The 17,339-nt window shown below is 45.6% G+C and overlaps 1 protein-coding gene across 1 annotated transcript in view; it reads right to left on the bottom strand.

Moving 5' to 3' along the window:
* The window catches only part of LOC132574858 (collagen alpha-1(XXII) chain-like), a 268,798-nt gene that overhangs the window by 138,163 nt on the left and 113,296 nt on the right, over positions 1–17,339 (bottom strand). The window contains 7 exon segments of the mRNA XM_060243090.1: positions 4,683–4,712; positions 6,462–6,515; positions 7,794–7,847; positions 9,222–9,266; positions 10,113–10,166; positions 11,201–11,254; positions 13,937–13,990. Of these exon segments, the coding sequence (XP_060099073.1) occupies positions 4,683–4,712; positions 6,462–6,515; positions 7,794–7,847; positions 9,222–9,266; positions 10,113–10,166; positions 11,201–11,254; positions 13,937–13,990 (345 nt within the window).

Here is a 17,339-nt window from a genome sequence, read left to right as displayed (position 1 = left end):
TTCACTTTGTGCCCATCCCTACTCCAAACCAATGGCTGTCGTGATAGGGTTGCCAAGTCCCTCGCAGTCTCTGGCAGGGGACTCTCCTTGCACGTGCTTTGCATGCACAGTGCGATGATGTCACCCAGAAGTGATGTCATCGTGCCGGTGATGCTGCACGGTGACCACTCTATGCGTTTCTGGGGAAATTCTATTGTTTTCCCAGATGCTCTAGCCAATTGGGAGGGAAAACCTCTATGGCAGGGGTGGCTAACGGTAACTCTCCAGACGTTTTTTGCCTACAACTCCCATCAGCCACAGCCATTGGCCATGCTGGCAAAAAACCATCTGGAGAGCTACTGCTGGCCACCCCTGCTCTATGGTACCTATTGCACCATAGAGTTTTCCCCCCAAAATGGCTAGAGCGTCCGGGAAAACCATAGAGTTTTCCCGGAAATGCCTAGAGTAGTCGCCCCCCGAACTGGGATCTTGGCAGCCCTAGGTCCTGATCACAAGGGATGGAGAACATTTTCCAGTGATGACATTTGACTCCAGTAGCACCTCAAGGACCAACAAAAACTTTCCAGAGTATCCACCTGATACAGGTGAGGGAGATTCATTCTTGCCCACATAATTGGCAGCATTATTGAACTGCTCTTACCTTTATGAAGTTTCTAATGTTTAACTGAAATGTCTCCTTCTGAAGTCCCTAAGATTTAGTCTTACCCTCTGGAACAGCAGAGAACAAGTCCTTGTCTCCTTCTACATGACTGGTTTACAAGTATTTGAAGACCACGATCATACCCTCCCTCTGTCTTTTCTTTCCCAGGATAAGCATTCCAGTTTCTTCAACCTCTCTTCATAGGACTTGCCTTCTGCATCATGACCAGCTTCATTACCCTCTTTTAGATTCATCCATTCTCATCCATTTGGGCCTGTTTAAATTTCGATATCATGGTCAATGAGTCTTTTGTTTCTCCTCTGCTGTTGATCAGCCATTTTGTCGTTTTTATGCTAGTTTGGATGTCTGCCACGCACATGCCACTGAATTCAAACTACGCTGAAAACAATATGTTAACTGCACTAGGGAAAATCTGGTGAAAGGAAACAGATCTGGGTTTAAAGACAGACTTTCAGTTTAATTTCTTACAAGCAAAGGGGGGAAGCAAAGGTCAAAAGATGGAAACTCAACTCAAACCACACAGTGGAGGAAACGAAGTCACCTTTTTGGGGTCTGTTTTTGTTTCTGACTTACAGCTACCCCATGAGGTTTACAAGGGAAGAGACATTCAGAGGTGGTCTGCTATTGGTCCGCCTCTGTGTCATGACCCTGGTATTTCTTGGTGGTCTACCATCCAAATACTAACCAAGGCTGACCTTGCTTAGCCTCCAAAGTCTGATAAGATCAGGTTAGCTAGTGCTATTCAGGTCATAGCTCTGCTACTGAGTCTTAAACATCCAGAGTCAGGTGGCATGTGCTCATCCACTAATTCATGGCATCATCCTAAAATTCAAGGTGTCTTGAGGCACTGGTGAGCTACATAGGAACCTGCATGAGGCCCACTAGACCAGGGGTGTCAAACATGCAGTCCGGGGGCCGAATCAGGCCCCCAGAGGGCTCCTCTCAGGCCCCCAAGCAACTGGCTGTCATCTGCTTCCTTCTCCCTCTCTCTTGCTTCCTTCTGCATCACAGCTTGATGGAGAAACCCACTATGGTTGTCTCAGCTTTCATTGCAACCCTGGACCATGTAGCCAGGGACCAAACCAGGAACCATTGATCTAAGCCTATGCTGTCCCAATGAACAGCAGTTCCACAGAGGTTGTTTTTTTTTTTTTTCCAATTCAATTTTTTATTAAATTTTTCAATTATACAATACAAAACCAAATAAAGCATAATTAGTACTCTCAGCTTTAGAGTAGAACATGCAAGCCTTACATTTATATCTTCTACTTCTCGAAAATAAATCAAGTTTTCATATAAAGGATTCATTGGGAAATATTCATTTTGTAACAAATAATTAACTACAGCATGCCAAGGTGTTATAACTTTTTTTCCCCATACATTTCAGGAGAACAATTGGATGTTACAAAAGCCATTTTTGTATATATACAATAATCCCAAATCCTATCTATCCACATTCGCAATGCTGGTATCTTATTATCTTTCCACTTTTTTGCTATTAATGATTTGGCAATACTAATTAGTATTAAACTAATGTCCTTCTTAATCTTATTTTCATCTGTTGTTTCCCAATGGTCCAATAAAATTGCCTATTTTGTAAAAGGTACATTAATAGTTAATATTTCTTTTATTTCCCCAACTATATTTCGCCAATAAGTTTGAATTTCTGGGCATGTCCACCAGCAGTGCATAAAATTTGCTGTCTGTCCACACTTTTTATAACATAACGGAGAGTATGTCAGATCAATTCTGTTTAAAATAACAGGTGATAAGCACCATCTAGTTAACATCTTTATAGATTGTGTGCGAATCAGTTCCACAGATTTCAAGGTGTCTTCACTCTTTATGCCTCCTGTATGGGCTTGCCTGGGATCTGAACCCAGAATCCTTCACACCCAAAGGCAGGACCTCATTTTGCAACCAAGAAGCATTTGGCCTAATAAGGGATAGCCACCTTGTTAGGCTTTGAACCCAGGGATGCAGTCAAGAATCATGTCCAAGGGCAAGCATTCTGGCTTAAGAACTAGACGTAAGGCAACCGAAGCTTTTGTGTAGTCCCTCAGCAGTTGGTCAACTTAAGGCAACATAACAAAGAAAGAAGCACATTTAGGAAGCAAAGTACTTACTGGGGTACCTGGGGATCCGGGAAGGCCTGGGGATCCGGGAAGGCCTGGGGATCCTCGTGGACCAGGAGCTCCCTGTAATCAAAACACAACTTTAACATTCTTTCAGCTGTAATTCTGCAGACCTGTATGGAACTGAGAAGATGAGATGCCTCACTTCCAGTCTTCTTTACTGAACTGCTGAGAGTCAGTTTGGTATAGTGGTTAAGTGTGCGGACTCTTATCTGGGACTCGCAGGGCTCTTTTTCTAGCAGGAGCTCCTCTGCATATTAGGCCACGCCGCCTGATGTAGCCAATCCTCCAAGAGCTTACAGGGCTCTTATTACAGGGCCTACTGTAAGCTACAGGTGGATTGGCTACATCAGGGGTGTGTGGCCTAATATGCAAAGGAGCTCCTGCTAGAAAAAAGAGCACTGTAAGACTGGGAGAACCGGGTTTGATTCCCCATTCCTCCACTTGCAGCTGCTGGAATGGCCTTGGGTCAGCCATAGCTCTGGCAGAGGTTGTCCTTGAAAGGGCAGCTGCTGGGAGCGCTCTCTCAGCCCCACCTACCTCACAGGGTGTCTGTTGTGGGGGAGGAAGATAAAAGAGATTGTGAACCACTCTGAGACTCTGAGTGGAGGGCGGGATATAAATCCAATAACAGCAGCAGCAGCCACCCACTATCCCCCACTTTGGAGAAACGTGGTAAGCCACTTCAAGACTACCTCACAAACTCCTATGTATATCAATTAAATTCTACACCATTCCTACATATATTGAATCGTGTATATCAATTAAATTCTACTTCACCACGAAGGAATGGTGATTGCAAACCCCTGTATGTTTCTTCAGCCCCCACAAGTCCCTGACTGGTGAACACCTCCCCATGGCTAACTAGCACAACCCGACTAACTAGCACAACCCGACACTTTCAAGCTATCACTCTCTAATGATGGCAACAGACCCTCATTAGCACTATAGCACTTCGAGGTGACGTAGGCATGTTGTGTTATTTCTGTTTTGGTGGGGGTTGCCTGTTTTGGGGGGGTAATTCCTTGATTGTGAGCTGGGTCTAGCAGCCATTTCTCCACATTTGCTGATAGCCCTGAAGTCTGGGAGGGGGTCCAAACCAGGGGACCCCCCCACCTTCAACTGGGGACTCAATCCCCACCTGGTCCTACCCATCTTTTAAAAACACTCTTCGCCAAGAAAAATGTCAGTGGGTGGGCACTGTGGCACCTGTGGAGATCCTGTTGGGGACCCCCGCGTTAGCATAACACTCTGACCTCTGTTTGAGTCCCCTTACAAGGAGAAAGATCTCACTTGTCAAGGCTGTTACCCATCATTCACCTCGATGCAATACATGTTCAATCAAAAACAAGTCCTGATTACTTCCAAGTAAGCTTGCAAAGGACTGCATCTAATACAATAGCCGTTAGAGCATCTCCATGCTCTGAAAGGACTTGCAAACAGTGTAGGGTGTGTGTGTGTGTGTGTGTTTTTAAGCTCTAAAATGAGAAACAAATGAAGCCGTATGGCAGATAAATGAAACTGTGGTGCGATAGCTCCGCAGCATATCTTCCTCGCCTTCTCTCTTCTCCCCCTGCCCTGCTACTCCCGGCGTAATGAAAACAGACAAAGCAATTTTGTTTTGGAATTCTCACAAACTCGCCAGAGGCAAATGGGTTACAGGACTATAACCCTTGAATAAAAGCTATTACAGGGGCGAATAAACAACTTGCCAGCCTCTCTCTGGTCTCTGAAGAAAGTTTATTTGGTGTGGGATGGCTCCAAAACACCCTGCCTCTTGCAGGATTTGTTGACTTTAGGATTGACTTTGATAGGTAAGGTAGAGCGGGCGCTCTTGAAAATTAGGCATATGCATTCTTATTGTATCGCCAGGACAAGGTGCGTACCTGTTCTCCTTTCAAGCCTTCAATCTGTACCTGAAACAAAAATAATATGCATGTAACAGAGAAGGCTAAAATAAACCTGCACGTTCCCATATAAGAATGGTTAATGATTCTCAAAATGGTCTCGATATCTGGCCACAGGGAAGCCACAGAATATCCATGGCAGCTTCCCATAAATAAACTTCCCGTAAGTAAAGACCTTAAGACCCACCCAACTGTTAGCAATCCTTTTCAAACATCATCGATGGGTCCCCCATTTTCCGGAGCCCCGATTTTTATAAGGATCATTTTTGTTTCAAATTTCAGCAATTTAGGATGAAATTTTGAGCACACTCTCAAACGCAGAAAGCCTCATTTTCCATCCTTGGCTCGAACGTACGTAGTTACACATGAGCCGTAAAGTCACAACTGACGTATGGAGCCACTCAAAAGGGGCCTTCAAGGCAAGTGAGAAGCAAAGGTGGTTTGACATAGCCTTCCTCTGCAGAGTCTTCCTTGGTGGTCTTCCATCCAAGACTTATGGTGACTCCAGCGAGGGGCTTTAAGGCAAGAGAGAATCAGAAGTGGCCGGCCGTTGCTTTCCTCTGCAGAGACTTCCTTAGTGACTGCCCCTTATGCAACCCCAGCAAGAGGGTGTACATTTCATACGTGTCTGTCATCCAGTCACAACTGATTTATGGTGATCCCAGCAAGGGACTCTCAAGGCAAATGAGAGGCTACGTTGGCTTGCTATTGCTTTCCTCTGCAGAACTTTCCTTGGTGGTCTCCCATCCAAGGACTCTGCAGAGCTTCTGAGGTCTGATGAGATTGGGCTATATCAGGGGTGGCCAAACCGCGGCTTGGGAGCCACATGGGGCTCTTTCACACACATCGTGTGGCTCCTGAAATCCCCACTGCCCCATCAGTTGACTCGGAAAAAGGCATTTCTCTCTTTAAGTCACTTCTCCAATCCAAGCCAGCCGGTGGCTTGGAGAATGTATTTAAAGTTAAAATTGCTTTCTATACCCCTCTCCCTCCCTCCAAGTCTTGAGGCTCCCAAACATCAGACAATCATGTCTTGCAGCTCTCAAACATTTGATGTTTATTCTATGTGGCTCTTACATTAAGCAAGTTTGGCCATCCCTGGGCTATATCATACCACTTCCCCTCCCACACAATATAATCCCCATGTTCTTACTGCTGAGCCTGGCTTTCCAGGAGGTCCTATTTCACCCTAAACAAGAAAGAGAAGAACAATTTATGACTACACAGTTTCAGACACATTTCAAATTTCTTCTGTTCTAACATCAGAACATATACATAAAACTGCCTTATACTAAAGCAGATCTCTGGTCCATCCAAGTCAGTATTGCCTACTCAGACTGGCAACAGTTCTCCATGGTCTTTTGCATCATTTCCTCCCTGATCCTTTTAGCTGGAGATGCTGGGGATGGAACTTCAGAACTTCTGCATGCCAAGTGGAGGCTCTGCCACTGAGCCACAGCCCTTCCCCCACCCCCACCCCCAAAAAGATTTTCCTCTTTACGCAACAAGTTATTAAAATGGGGGGGGAGGATTAGCCGCCATAGGATATAGTGATGCCCACAAGCAATTAAAAAGGGATTAGACGGATTCAGGGAGGAGAGGTCTATCAGTGGCTACAAGCCCCGGTGACTAAAGTTGTTACATGCCTAGCATCCTGATTGGCCAGTTCTTCCAGGCTTCAGGATCCTGATTTGCAAGGGGTGCCTGTCTCAAGCTCAGGCAACAGGAACCCAGTGAGATGCAATACATAACACTTACCTTTTGTCCTGGGGTTCCCATGGTTCCAGGTTGTCCTGGGCTCCCTTTGATGCCCTGAAATCAGATTCATCCGTTGCCAATAATGGATTAATTTAAGACATGTATACTACACACTACAGCTTTTGCATGGAACACACACACACAATTATTGGTTGAGCAACTAAAACAACCAGAAGATAAAGACGCCAGATAGTCAGAAGCATTAACAAATTTAAGATAAAAAAATATAAGATTGCAACTAACTCAAGGATCCCCAACCTTTTTGAGCCTGCAGGAACCTTTGAAATGCTGACAGAGTGTGGCAGTCATGGCCGCAAAATGGCTGCCATGAACGGTAGCCTCAAGAGGCAGGGGAAGCCACAAAATAGCTGCCGCAGCTTACTTTCAGTCACATGGACCTTGTGCTGTGAAGACAGCTGCTAACAAAGCGGCTTTTGAAAAAAAAATCTCTATGACCAATTAAATCTCTGCAGACCAAATTTGCTAGTCAAATGTCCACTTTCTAAAGACACTTGGCAGGTCCTATGGCAACCCCAGCCATCGTGCTGGGGACCCCTCTCCTAATCAGACAAGACAACGTCTAAGAGACTTGAATGTTCACATCCATGTCATTTCAAAGTAGCCCATTAGGAAGCCCACAGCAGAGTTTTCTCCATAACCTTCAACAGAGATTGAATTACTTTTGCGCCTGTCATTTCTCCTTTGGGGATACGGGAGAATAAAACCTGAAAGCTGATTGGGAACCCCCACAAAAACTAGACCGCTGTGTCTGGAAACGACAACAACAACAAAAGAAAATCCAAATCAAATAATACAACTCGGGATGGGCATGAACCAGAGGACTTTCATTATTAATTTTGATTGGTTCATGGTTCGTGAAGCACTGTTCAGAAACTGAAGAACCACTATGGTCTCCAGAGTCCTGGAGTATAAATTTATACAGAGAACATGGACATAGTGGAAGCAGGTAAGGGACACCCTTTTTAGTGGTTTTGTTTTGTAAGTGGGAGCAACTCTGGAAAAAAAGAGATCTAGCATGATGGGGAAGAGTCTGAAAAACGGGGGACTAGTCTAAGACATAACTGAGGACAATTGGAAGGAGAAGGTGTCAGAGGAAGACTGGAGGTACAACTACATAAACCAAACTAAGTAGGAAAGATTGTGCTTAGCAGTGGAAGATTGTGGAGGGACAAACTATGTACTGGAGCACAAAGCATTACAGCCTTGGGAAGAGGTGACATGACACTCGAGAAGATGATTTTCATTTCTAAGCCCTGTTCCCTCAGCTCACAGGCAATTGTCGAAAACCATTTCTAATCACCGTCCACGTACCGGTAGCCCATCTGTACCAGGCTTTCCAGGAAAACCATCGAGTCCTGGTTCTCCCTGAGGAAAGGAACAGAAAAAAAAAATCAAGTCACCATTGGAGGTTTAGTCAAACAGGTCATTTGGGAAGAATTAAGCACAACACCTAACAACTAGTTCAGTGATAAGCAGGCCTTGAATTCAGCAGGAGCTCAGAGGAGCACAGCTCCTGAGCCTTTCTGAGGGTTCCCCTTCCTCCTCCCCACCTCCCTTGCCCACTGAATAGTAGGTGCAGCTGCATAACAATCCCTGGATTAGGAGAGCGGGCAGCCAGCCAGCCACCAGGAGGTTTGCCACGTCCCCAGCAGCCCTCATTAACCCCTGGAGAAGCCCACGCCACCCTTTTGGGTGGTGGGTGACTTGCTGGCCTTTTGACTGTGGGGGGAGGGGCAAGGAAAGCTCCAGGTGAGTTAGGCCTGCTTGGGCTGGCTGGTTCTCTAGCCAGCCCAAGCAGGCCTCACTTGCCCAGGGCTCTCCTTTTTTTGCATCGGGTTGCTTTTGGCTGATGGGGGGGCGGCATATGCTAATGAGCTCCAGCACCTATTTTTCGACAAAATGACCCTGATGAAAAGGAAGTGCTTTCTACCCATCTGTATGGAAGAAGGGGAGCATGGCAGAGGCTAACGCTGGCTGTAGTCTTTCTGCAAAAGTCCATGTTTCATGTCATTTTGGGATTGTATCTATATTGTCTTCCTAATCTCAGCATGGCATTAAAGGTATTCATCTAGAGATGTGTCAAGTTCCTACATGGATCTGCCATTAATTACACTTCTGTTGTCAAACCACAGCATGCCAGCATGGCAGTCTGAAGATTGCTACTCCCGGGGCATTAGATAAAGCAGTACTCTGGAGAGGTGGCATTAAAAACTTCCCCAACGAATAAAATCTCCTGAGTGTGAGACCTACAAACTATCCCTATGGCGGAATTTGGCTATAATTTGTAATTTTCATGTTGCACAATAATGTTATGAAATTGCTGCAGCCTTTCCAGAATCAGAACCACATTGTTGGGGATCATGCAGGAAAAAAACTTTTGCATTCCACAACGTTATAGATAAATTACCATTTTTCACTACTTTAAAATGATCCATGCTCATAGACGATACCGTCCAAAGACTACGTAACCCGTAATTCAGCGCGACTGTGATCAAACTTTGCAACACAACAAAGCAGTTATGAATATAAAATGCATGATAACTCAAATGCAACTGTATGAAATCCAAGCAAATAGATGGATTTCCTACAGTAGTCTGGCATTCTCATCAAGGAAAAAATGACTTGTCAGGAACACTGGATGTCCACCATTTGCCAGTTCAAGATTACATGCAATTTAAAAATTCAACAGTTATGTTCACATTTTTGCCGTGTTATGCATTTGACATATTTTATCAATACCTTGTCCCCTCGGGGTCCCTTTTCTCCTCTTTCTCCCTGCAAACCCTAAAAAAGAACAAAAACGGAAATTACAAGTTTTCATAGTCTGTATGCCAAAACCTAAAAAACAAAGCCTGGATTAATCAAGGATGTGCCAAGACCTTGAATACAATCTTGAGCCACATGCTGAAGTATTATAAAAGAGAAATTTAGATTTAGGGCTCTATTAAGTTCTCTAGAATGCACAAAAAATGTTCTTCTGGAAGATCCCCACGTATCCTGGGGTGTTAAACTTTTAGAGTGGTGGGCACTTTTGGAATTTTGTGAGAAGGTAGAGAGCACCACCCCAAAATGGTTGCTACAGGAGGCGGAGTCAAACCCAAAATGGCTGCCTCAGGTGACAGAGCCAAAACAGAAGACCATTTTTTCCCCTCACACTTTGTGGGAAGAAAGAAATCCTGACGAGAGAATGTAATCACACATCGACTAAAGAAAGCCCAAGTCCTTACCAGATCTCCTGATCCTGCACTGAGAAATCCTTTAATTTGAATAACAGCAGGCAGTAACAAGCCCTGCCCTACAATGGCCCCACCCACTTCCTGAAAAGCTCAGCAAATGTCAAGGGAAGTGCTGTGGACCCCTGATGTTCTGCACTGGACTGCACTGCAGGGATACACAGACATTCTGCAGTTTTTAAGACCTTGTGAGGGGGACGGTGTCAGCATTATGTAATGTATATATGTTGTGTTCTGGTCAGCTCAGTTCCCATGGCCGGCTCAGTTTCCAGAATCCCATATTCCCTTACTGCATGAATTAGTTTTACAAATCACCCTGAATGCGCACAGGATGTGGCTGTACCCATGGAAATCTAGGCAGCCAGCGTCAAACACAAAATGGAATACCATGACTTACGGGTGCTCCAACATAACCTTGACGCCCTGGGGGTCCGGGTTGACCATCAGCTCCCTAGTCAGAAATTAAAAAGACAACAGATGAGGATCGATCCTTTTTGAACTTGTACTAATATTCCATAACAGACATTTTTTTAAAAAAAAAATGCATCTTTTCTTCTGCCGTGGAAATAATCCATACTGTTCTTGAAGGCTAATTCTACAAACCAGTGAGGAACAAAAGCATGATTCCCTTTTTTGCTTGAACTGCAAACTGCTAGATCTTAAAAGTACAGAGTTGCCAGGCCCAGCCTGTTAATCAACCACCAGAAGACCAAGAGAGGTGGGGACATGGGGGTGACCATCAACAATGGCGTGATGTTACTTCCAGGAAAACCAGGAAATGACATCAGTCCTCTCTAGGAAATTGCTAGAAAGTCTATAAGCATATGGCAGCCTAATAAATAGATGGATAGATGGATGGATGAACAGATGGATGAACGGATGGATGGATGGATGGATGGATGGATGGATGGATGGATGGATGGATGGATGGATGGATGGAGGGAGGGAGGGATGGATGGATGGATGGATGGATGGATGGATGGATGGATGGATGGATGGATGGATGGATGGATGGATGGATGGACTGATGGATGGACAGATGGATGGATGGACAGAAGCTTATTTTTACTGATTTATTTTTAAATGTGGTATTTGGGAGGGAAGTTGGCATTGGCAGAGCCCAGTCTTATCTAATTATAGGTGGGGGAGCACCGACTCTGCAGAGAAAAGCAATGGCCAACCACCTCTGCTTCTCACTTGCCTTGGAAGTCTTTTGCTGGGGTTGCCATAAATTGGTTGCAACTTAATCATCGCTTACATACAAATATGGGAGGGAAGGTCCAAATTAGGAGATGTCAAGTATATACATGACATACTTCAGCTTTCCGGCAGGGCTAAACATTGGTGGTGCAAGCCAAAAGGACATCTATTACACAAAGCTGGAAGCCTTCCTTAAGAATTTATGGAAAGTAACCCAAAGGTTGTTGGGAAGACTGATATCCATCTTGACTGTGATCATCTTTAAAGGAATGGCCATCTGCTCACCTTTGGCCCTGAAGGTCCAGGGAGTCCGGCTGCTCCAGGAAGTCCAGGCTCTCCCTTTAAAAAGAAGACAGAAACATTTGTTGTGGGAACTTGCAATTGGTTATTGACCCTTCAGAATCAAGCCAAGCTCAAATAATAGCCTGACCCATCCAAGAGGCATATGAGCTTGGGACCAGACTAGATGTGATTCTGAAAGACCCACAGATAGATTTTCCATGACAGTTTTATGATATACTGGTTTCACTGCATGCAACAGGAACTCCTTTGCCTATTAGGCTACACATCCCTTATGTAGCCAATCCTCCTGGAGCTTACAGTAGGCCCTGTAGGAAGAGCCCTGTAAGCTCTTGGAGGATTGGCTACATCAGGAGTGTGTGGCCTAATATGCAAAGGAGCTCCTGCTACAAAAAGAGCCCTATACAGTAGTATTTCCTTCTGTTCGTCCTGAACCTACGACCCATTGGCATTACTGGATGCCCTCAAGTTTATTTTTATTTATTCATTTTAGTATTTTTTATTCCGCCCATTCCCAGTAGGGCTCAGGGTGGAGTACAACATATGATAAAACAATAAAATACAATAAGAGCATTTTAGAAACAAACAACTCAACAGCACTCAGAACATTTTCCATATCATCACCTGTTGCCCAGCCTGGCTGTCTCACGTCATGATAAGATGTTATCCCATAATTGATGGCAGATATTATTCCATGTTATAGCACAGGTGACAGTGCCGGCAGAGGAGGCCAACCGGATCAAGAATAGATCCCCGCAGCCTCAGCTAAAAGCCTGGCGGAAAAGCTCCGTTTTATAGGCCCTACGGAAGGCTAATAAGCCAGGTAGGGCCCGGATCGCTGTAGGGAGCTGATTCCACCAGGTTGGGGCCAAGACTGAAAAAGCCCTGGCCCTAGTTGAAGCAAGGTGGGCATCTCTTGGGCCGGGAATGGCCAACAGATGTTGGGAGGCCGAACGTAACGACCTCCCGGGCATATATGGGAGGAGACGATCCCTCAGGTATGTTGGTCCCAGGCCGCATAAGACTTTAAACGTTAAAACTAAAACTTTGAAGTCAATCCAGTGCTCAAAATTCTAGTATTTTGGGAGAGGGAGAAAAAAGGTTCTCTCTATCCACTCTCCCAGTCCTCCATGTAAGTTTATAAACCTCTATCATGCCCCCTCCTGTACATGGTTTCCTTTTTGTGTTGTGATCAACGTCTAGCTTCAACATGCATGAATGTGTGCTCTCAAAAAATCTGATGCCTCCAACTGACTCAGAACTGAGACTGCACGTATGGAGAGGATCGCCCTTCACCTATTCTCCCAACAAGCAAGGTGTAAGCAGCACAACTGAAACGCCTGGAAAGGCCTCCGTCTCTTTTTCTCCAGTAAATTTTCACCATCACTCAAGGTCAACTGGCTTCCAGTGTGGCCACTGACACCTGCTTCCAGCTGAGCCTGTTTGGTGTAGTGGTTAAGTGCGCAGACTCTTATCTAGGAGAACCAGGTTTGATTCCCCATGCCTCCACTTGCACCTGCTGGAAGCTGGAATGGCCTTGTGTCAGCCATAGCTTTCACAGGCATTGTCCTTGACAGGAAGAAGAAGATATTGAAAAAGAAGATATTGGATTTATATCCCGCCCTCCACTCCGAAAAGTCTCAGAGCGGCTCACAATCTCCTTTACCTTCCTCCCCCACAACAGATACCCTGTGAGGTAGATGAAGATATTGGATTTATATCCCGCCCTCCACTCTGAAGAGTCTCAGAGCGGCTCACAATCTCCTTTACCTTCCTCCCCCACAACAGGCACCCTGTGAGGTGGGTGGGGCTGGAGAGGGCTCTCACAGCAGCTGCCCTTTCAAGGACAACCTCTGCCAGAGCTATGGCTGACCCAAGGCCATGCTAGCAGGTGCAAGTGGAGGAGTGGGGAATCAAACCTGGTTCTTCCAGATAAGAGTCCGCACACTTAACCACGACACCAAACTAGTGACACCAAAAGGGTAGCTGCTGCAACAAGCTCTCTCAGTCCCACCTACCTCACGCAATGTTCCCTCTAAGCTGCAGAGTCTTGTGAGCAAAAATTCTACTTTGTGAGCTACTGGCACTAAAATTGTGAGCTACTGGCATTAAAGTTGTGAGCTGCTGCATAAATTATTATGTTCTGGGGTCAATTTTTTCAGAGCTAAGACAAAAAATGTGCGAGTTGAAGGCTAAAAACCCCTCTAAGCTATCTCATCTTAGAGGGAACACTGCTCACAGGGTGTCTGTTGTGGAGGCGAAGGTAGAGGAGATTGTGACCGCTCTGAGACTCTGAGATCCAGAGTATAGGGTGGGATATAAATCCAATATCATCATTATCATCATCTGCTTCTGCTTCTTCCATTCAAAACTGGCAAACTTCGGCTTGGAGTGAAACGAACACCTGAGTTCTAGAGCACTGATTTTGGGGGGTGTTGCCTTCCCCACCAGCAATGTGAGTTCTTCAATCGCAGGCCTCCCTAACAGCAATGAATGTTCCCTTTCCTGCATCCAAAAGCAGTCAATCTGTACAGGCTGCCTGTTGATCTGCCCCCAAAGCAGACCGGCTGCGGTTATTAACCCCTCCTCCTTTGTTTCCGTTGCCATCCAAATGGCTGCATCAGTCTCCCAGACACGTTCTACTCGATATGCCTTGATTCGAGGCATTTGGCTTACGCTAGGAGGAAAAGAGGATTACAAGGTAGAGAGATAAAAGCTCACCGTCTCTCCTCTGGCACCATCTCTCCCCGGGACGCCAGGTGCACCGAGGGATCCCTGCGATAATAAGAATTAGCATCACGACATTAATGGGCAGCATAAAATTAGCACCGGCTGAAAGCACGGCGGTAGGAAGACCGTGCAAGGCATGACGAATCGCTTCCACGCAAGTGGCATTCATTGGCGGCCCCCAGGGAGGAGAGCCCGGAGTGCCCAACCCGATTTTGGGTATTAAGGATTTTATTACTAATTAAATGGCCATCAGCACGACAGGGTTACCAGATCATGCATGGGATAGAGAAGGTAGAGAAAGAAGTACTTTTCTCCCTTTCTCACAATTCAAGAACTCGTGGGCACTCAATGAAATTGCTGAGCAGTCAGGTTAAAACAAATAAAAGGAAGTACTTCTTCACCCAAAGGGTGATTAACGCATGGAATTCACTGCCATAGGAGATGGTGGCATCTTGATGCATAGCCAGCTTCAAGAGGGGATTAGATCAATATCTGGAGCAGAGGTCCATCTGTGGCTATTAGCCACAGAATTGGAACTCTCTGTCTGGGGCAAGAGATGTTCTGTATTCTTGGTGCTTGAGGGGGGGGCACAGTGTGAGGACTTCCAGTGTCCAGGCCCCACTGGTGGACCTCCTGATGGCACTTGGGTTTTTTGGCCACTGTGTGACAGAGTGTTGGACTGGATGGGCCATTGGCCTGATCCAACATGACTTCTCTTATGTTCTCTTAGGTGGGGGACACCACCTTGGCCTGGCTTGACAAGGGTCTCCTGAATGCTGTCTGGCCACCATAGCTGGATTGAGTCCAAATGGCTCGCCATGGTTTTGGCCTGTTTCCCTTCCAGATTGCAGATAGCCAATTGCATTTTTGGGTATTCTCCCTCAAAATACTGTGCTCCTCTCATCCCAGCAGCTGGCCAACCATTGCTTATTTATTCAGCTTGATGGTTAAGAGTCCTAAATGCTCCATGGCATTTCATTAACAGGAAAGCCCTATACAGCCAGGAGATGTTCTGCACAATTGTTTTCTGTGGCCCCGTAAAGTAGGACCAGAATTAATGGGTTGAAATTAAAACAGAAGAGCTTCCGGCTCAACGTTAGGAGGAACTTCCTGACTGTTAGAGCGATTCCTCAGTGGAACAAAGTTCCTCGGGAGGTGGTGGGCTCTCCTTCCCTGGAGGTTTTTTAACAGGGGCTATATGGCTGTCTGACAGCAATGCGGATCCTGTGAATTTAGGGGGAGGTGTTTGTGAATTTCCTGCATTGTGCAGGGGGTTGGACTAGATGACCCTGGAAGTCCCTTCCAACTCTATGATTGTATTCCTTCCTTCCTTCCGGCTCAACATTAGGAAGAACTTCCTGACCGTTAGAGCGATTCCTCAGTGAAACAGGCTTCCTTGGGAGATGGTGGGCTCTCCTTTCTTGGAGGTATTTAAACAGAGGCTGGATGGTCATCTAACAGTGATGAAGATCCTGTGAATTTGGGGTAGGTATTCGGGGGTTTCCGGCATTGTTCAGGGGTTGGACTAGATAACCCCAGAGGACCCTTCCTACTCTATGATTCTATGATTTCAGAATTGGGGAGCCCAATGTCCCATTCATTGTTCTCAACTCCATTTTATCCTCACAACAACCCTCTGAGGTCAGTTAGACTGAAAGTGTGTGACTGGCCCAAGGTCACTCAGCAAGTTTCTATAGCAGAGAAGGGATTCAAATTTGGGTGTCAAGTTTCTTGCTATTGTCTGTTTCTGTTTGTTGTAGCCTGAGGAATGTGTGGGTAGAATGCTTAGTCTGCTGAGGCAATGAAAGTTAAGTGCTGGCCTCCTAGGAGCTGGGAACCTACTTGGTACCAAGGTCACTGCTCCCCTTCCAGGATGTTTCGTAGAATGCTTGGTAGTGAATGTGTATGTGCAGGCCTCAGATTTAGTGGGAGCTCACAGAAGCACAGCTCCTGAACCTTTCTGAGAGTTCATAAGAGAAACCATGTTGGATCAGGCCAATGGCCCATCCAGTCCAACACTCTGTGTCACATAAGAACATAAGAGAAGCCATGTTGGATCAGGCCAGTGGCCCATCCAGTCCAACACTCTGTGTCACACAGTGGCCAAAAAACACCCCCAATGCCATCAGGAGGTTCACAGGTGGGGCTTCCACTTTGCTCCCCCCCCCCCCGCAAGCACCAAGAATACAGAGCATCACTTGTCCCAGACAGAGAGTTCCAACAATACTCTGTGGCTAATAGCCATTGATGGACCTCTGCTCCAGATGTTTATCCAATCCCCTCTTGAAGCTGTCTGTGCTTGTAGCCACCACCACCTCCTGTGGCAGTGAATGTCACATGTTAAGCACCCTTTGGGTGAAGAAGTACTTCCTTTTATACATTCTAACCCAACTGCTCAGCAATTTCATTGAGTGCCCACAAGTTCTTGTATTGTGAGAAACGGAGAAAAGGACTTCTCTACTTTCTCCATCCCATGCATAATCTTGTAAACCTCTATCATGCCACCCCGCAGTCTACGTTTCTCCAAGCTAAAGAGCCCCAAGTTCCAACTCCTCCTTCTGAGAGTTCCACCTCCTTGTCCATTGAATAGTAGGTGCAGCTGCATAACAATCCCTGGATGAGCTCCACCATCTATTTTTCTACAAAACGGCCCCTGTGCGTGTGTGTGATATGTAGCCACTAAATTTAATCTGTCTTCATGCCCTAAATTCAGGCACACTTCAAACGACCCCCTCCAAGAGTATATAACCTGAACCTGTATTGCTGTGTGCCAGTTTCAATATTGACTGCATGTCAATCTCATCCTACCTTACAATAAATGCTTATCCACACAAATGGAGAGTTATAATTATTGAAGGAGAACTGGGAACTTGACACTGGGCCCAACACTGATGTTTCCTTCCCTTCCCGTTTGATTAAAACTCCTTGACTAAAAGTCTCAAGCAGTCGAAAACCCACCCGTTAAGTAGCATCATCTGGACACAACGGAAAAAACCTCGCAAAAGCAAGGGTAAGGTTAGGGAATTGATGGGATAAAAAGGAGTAAAAACCGGCTTGTGATAAGACAAAAATGAAAGATTATCTAGCCACTGTGTTTAAAACCTATTCCTATGGCTAATATGAAAAGGACACTCCAATAATACGTCTATCAAAGTACTAATTTCCCCCTGAGATGAATCACAAAGGCAGTCTGAGTAAAGAATCTTTCTTAATCTCCCCTTCATAACAGGAGTGGGCTGCGCATTCAACTGAGACAATGAGCAAGCTCTAAAATAATTTGGGATAAGTTAAATTTAAAGCATAGGAAGTCAGCAATTTTGGTGGAGGAATGCCAAAAATATTTTTTTTTTAAATCCCCTGTGCAAGCACCAGTGTTTCCGACTCTGGGATGACA

Source organism: Heteronotia binoei, chromosome 7, assembly GCF_032191835.1.
Source record: "Heteronotia binoei isolate CCM8104 ecotype False Entrance Well chromosome 7, APGP_CSIRO_Hbin_v1, whole genome shotgun sequence".
Taxonomy (NCBI): Eukaryota; Metazoa; Chordata; class Lepidosauria; order Squamata; family Gekkonidae; genus Heteronotia; species Heteronotia binoei.
Note: the sequence above shows the minus strand (reverse complement) of the source record. Positions and strands in the feature narration are given on the sequence as shown.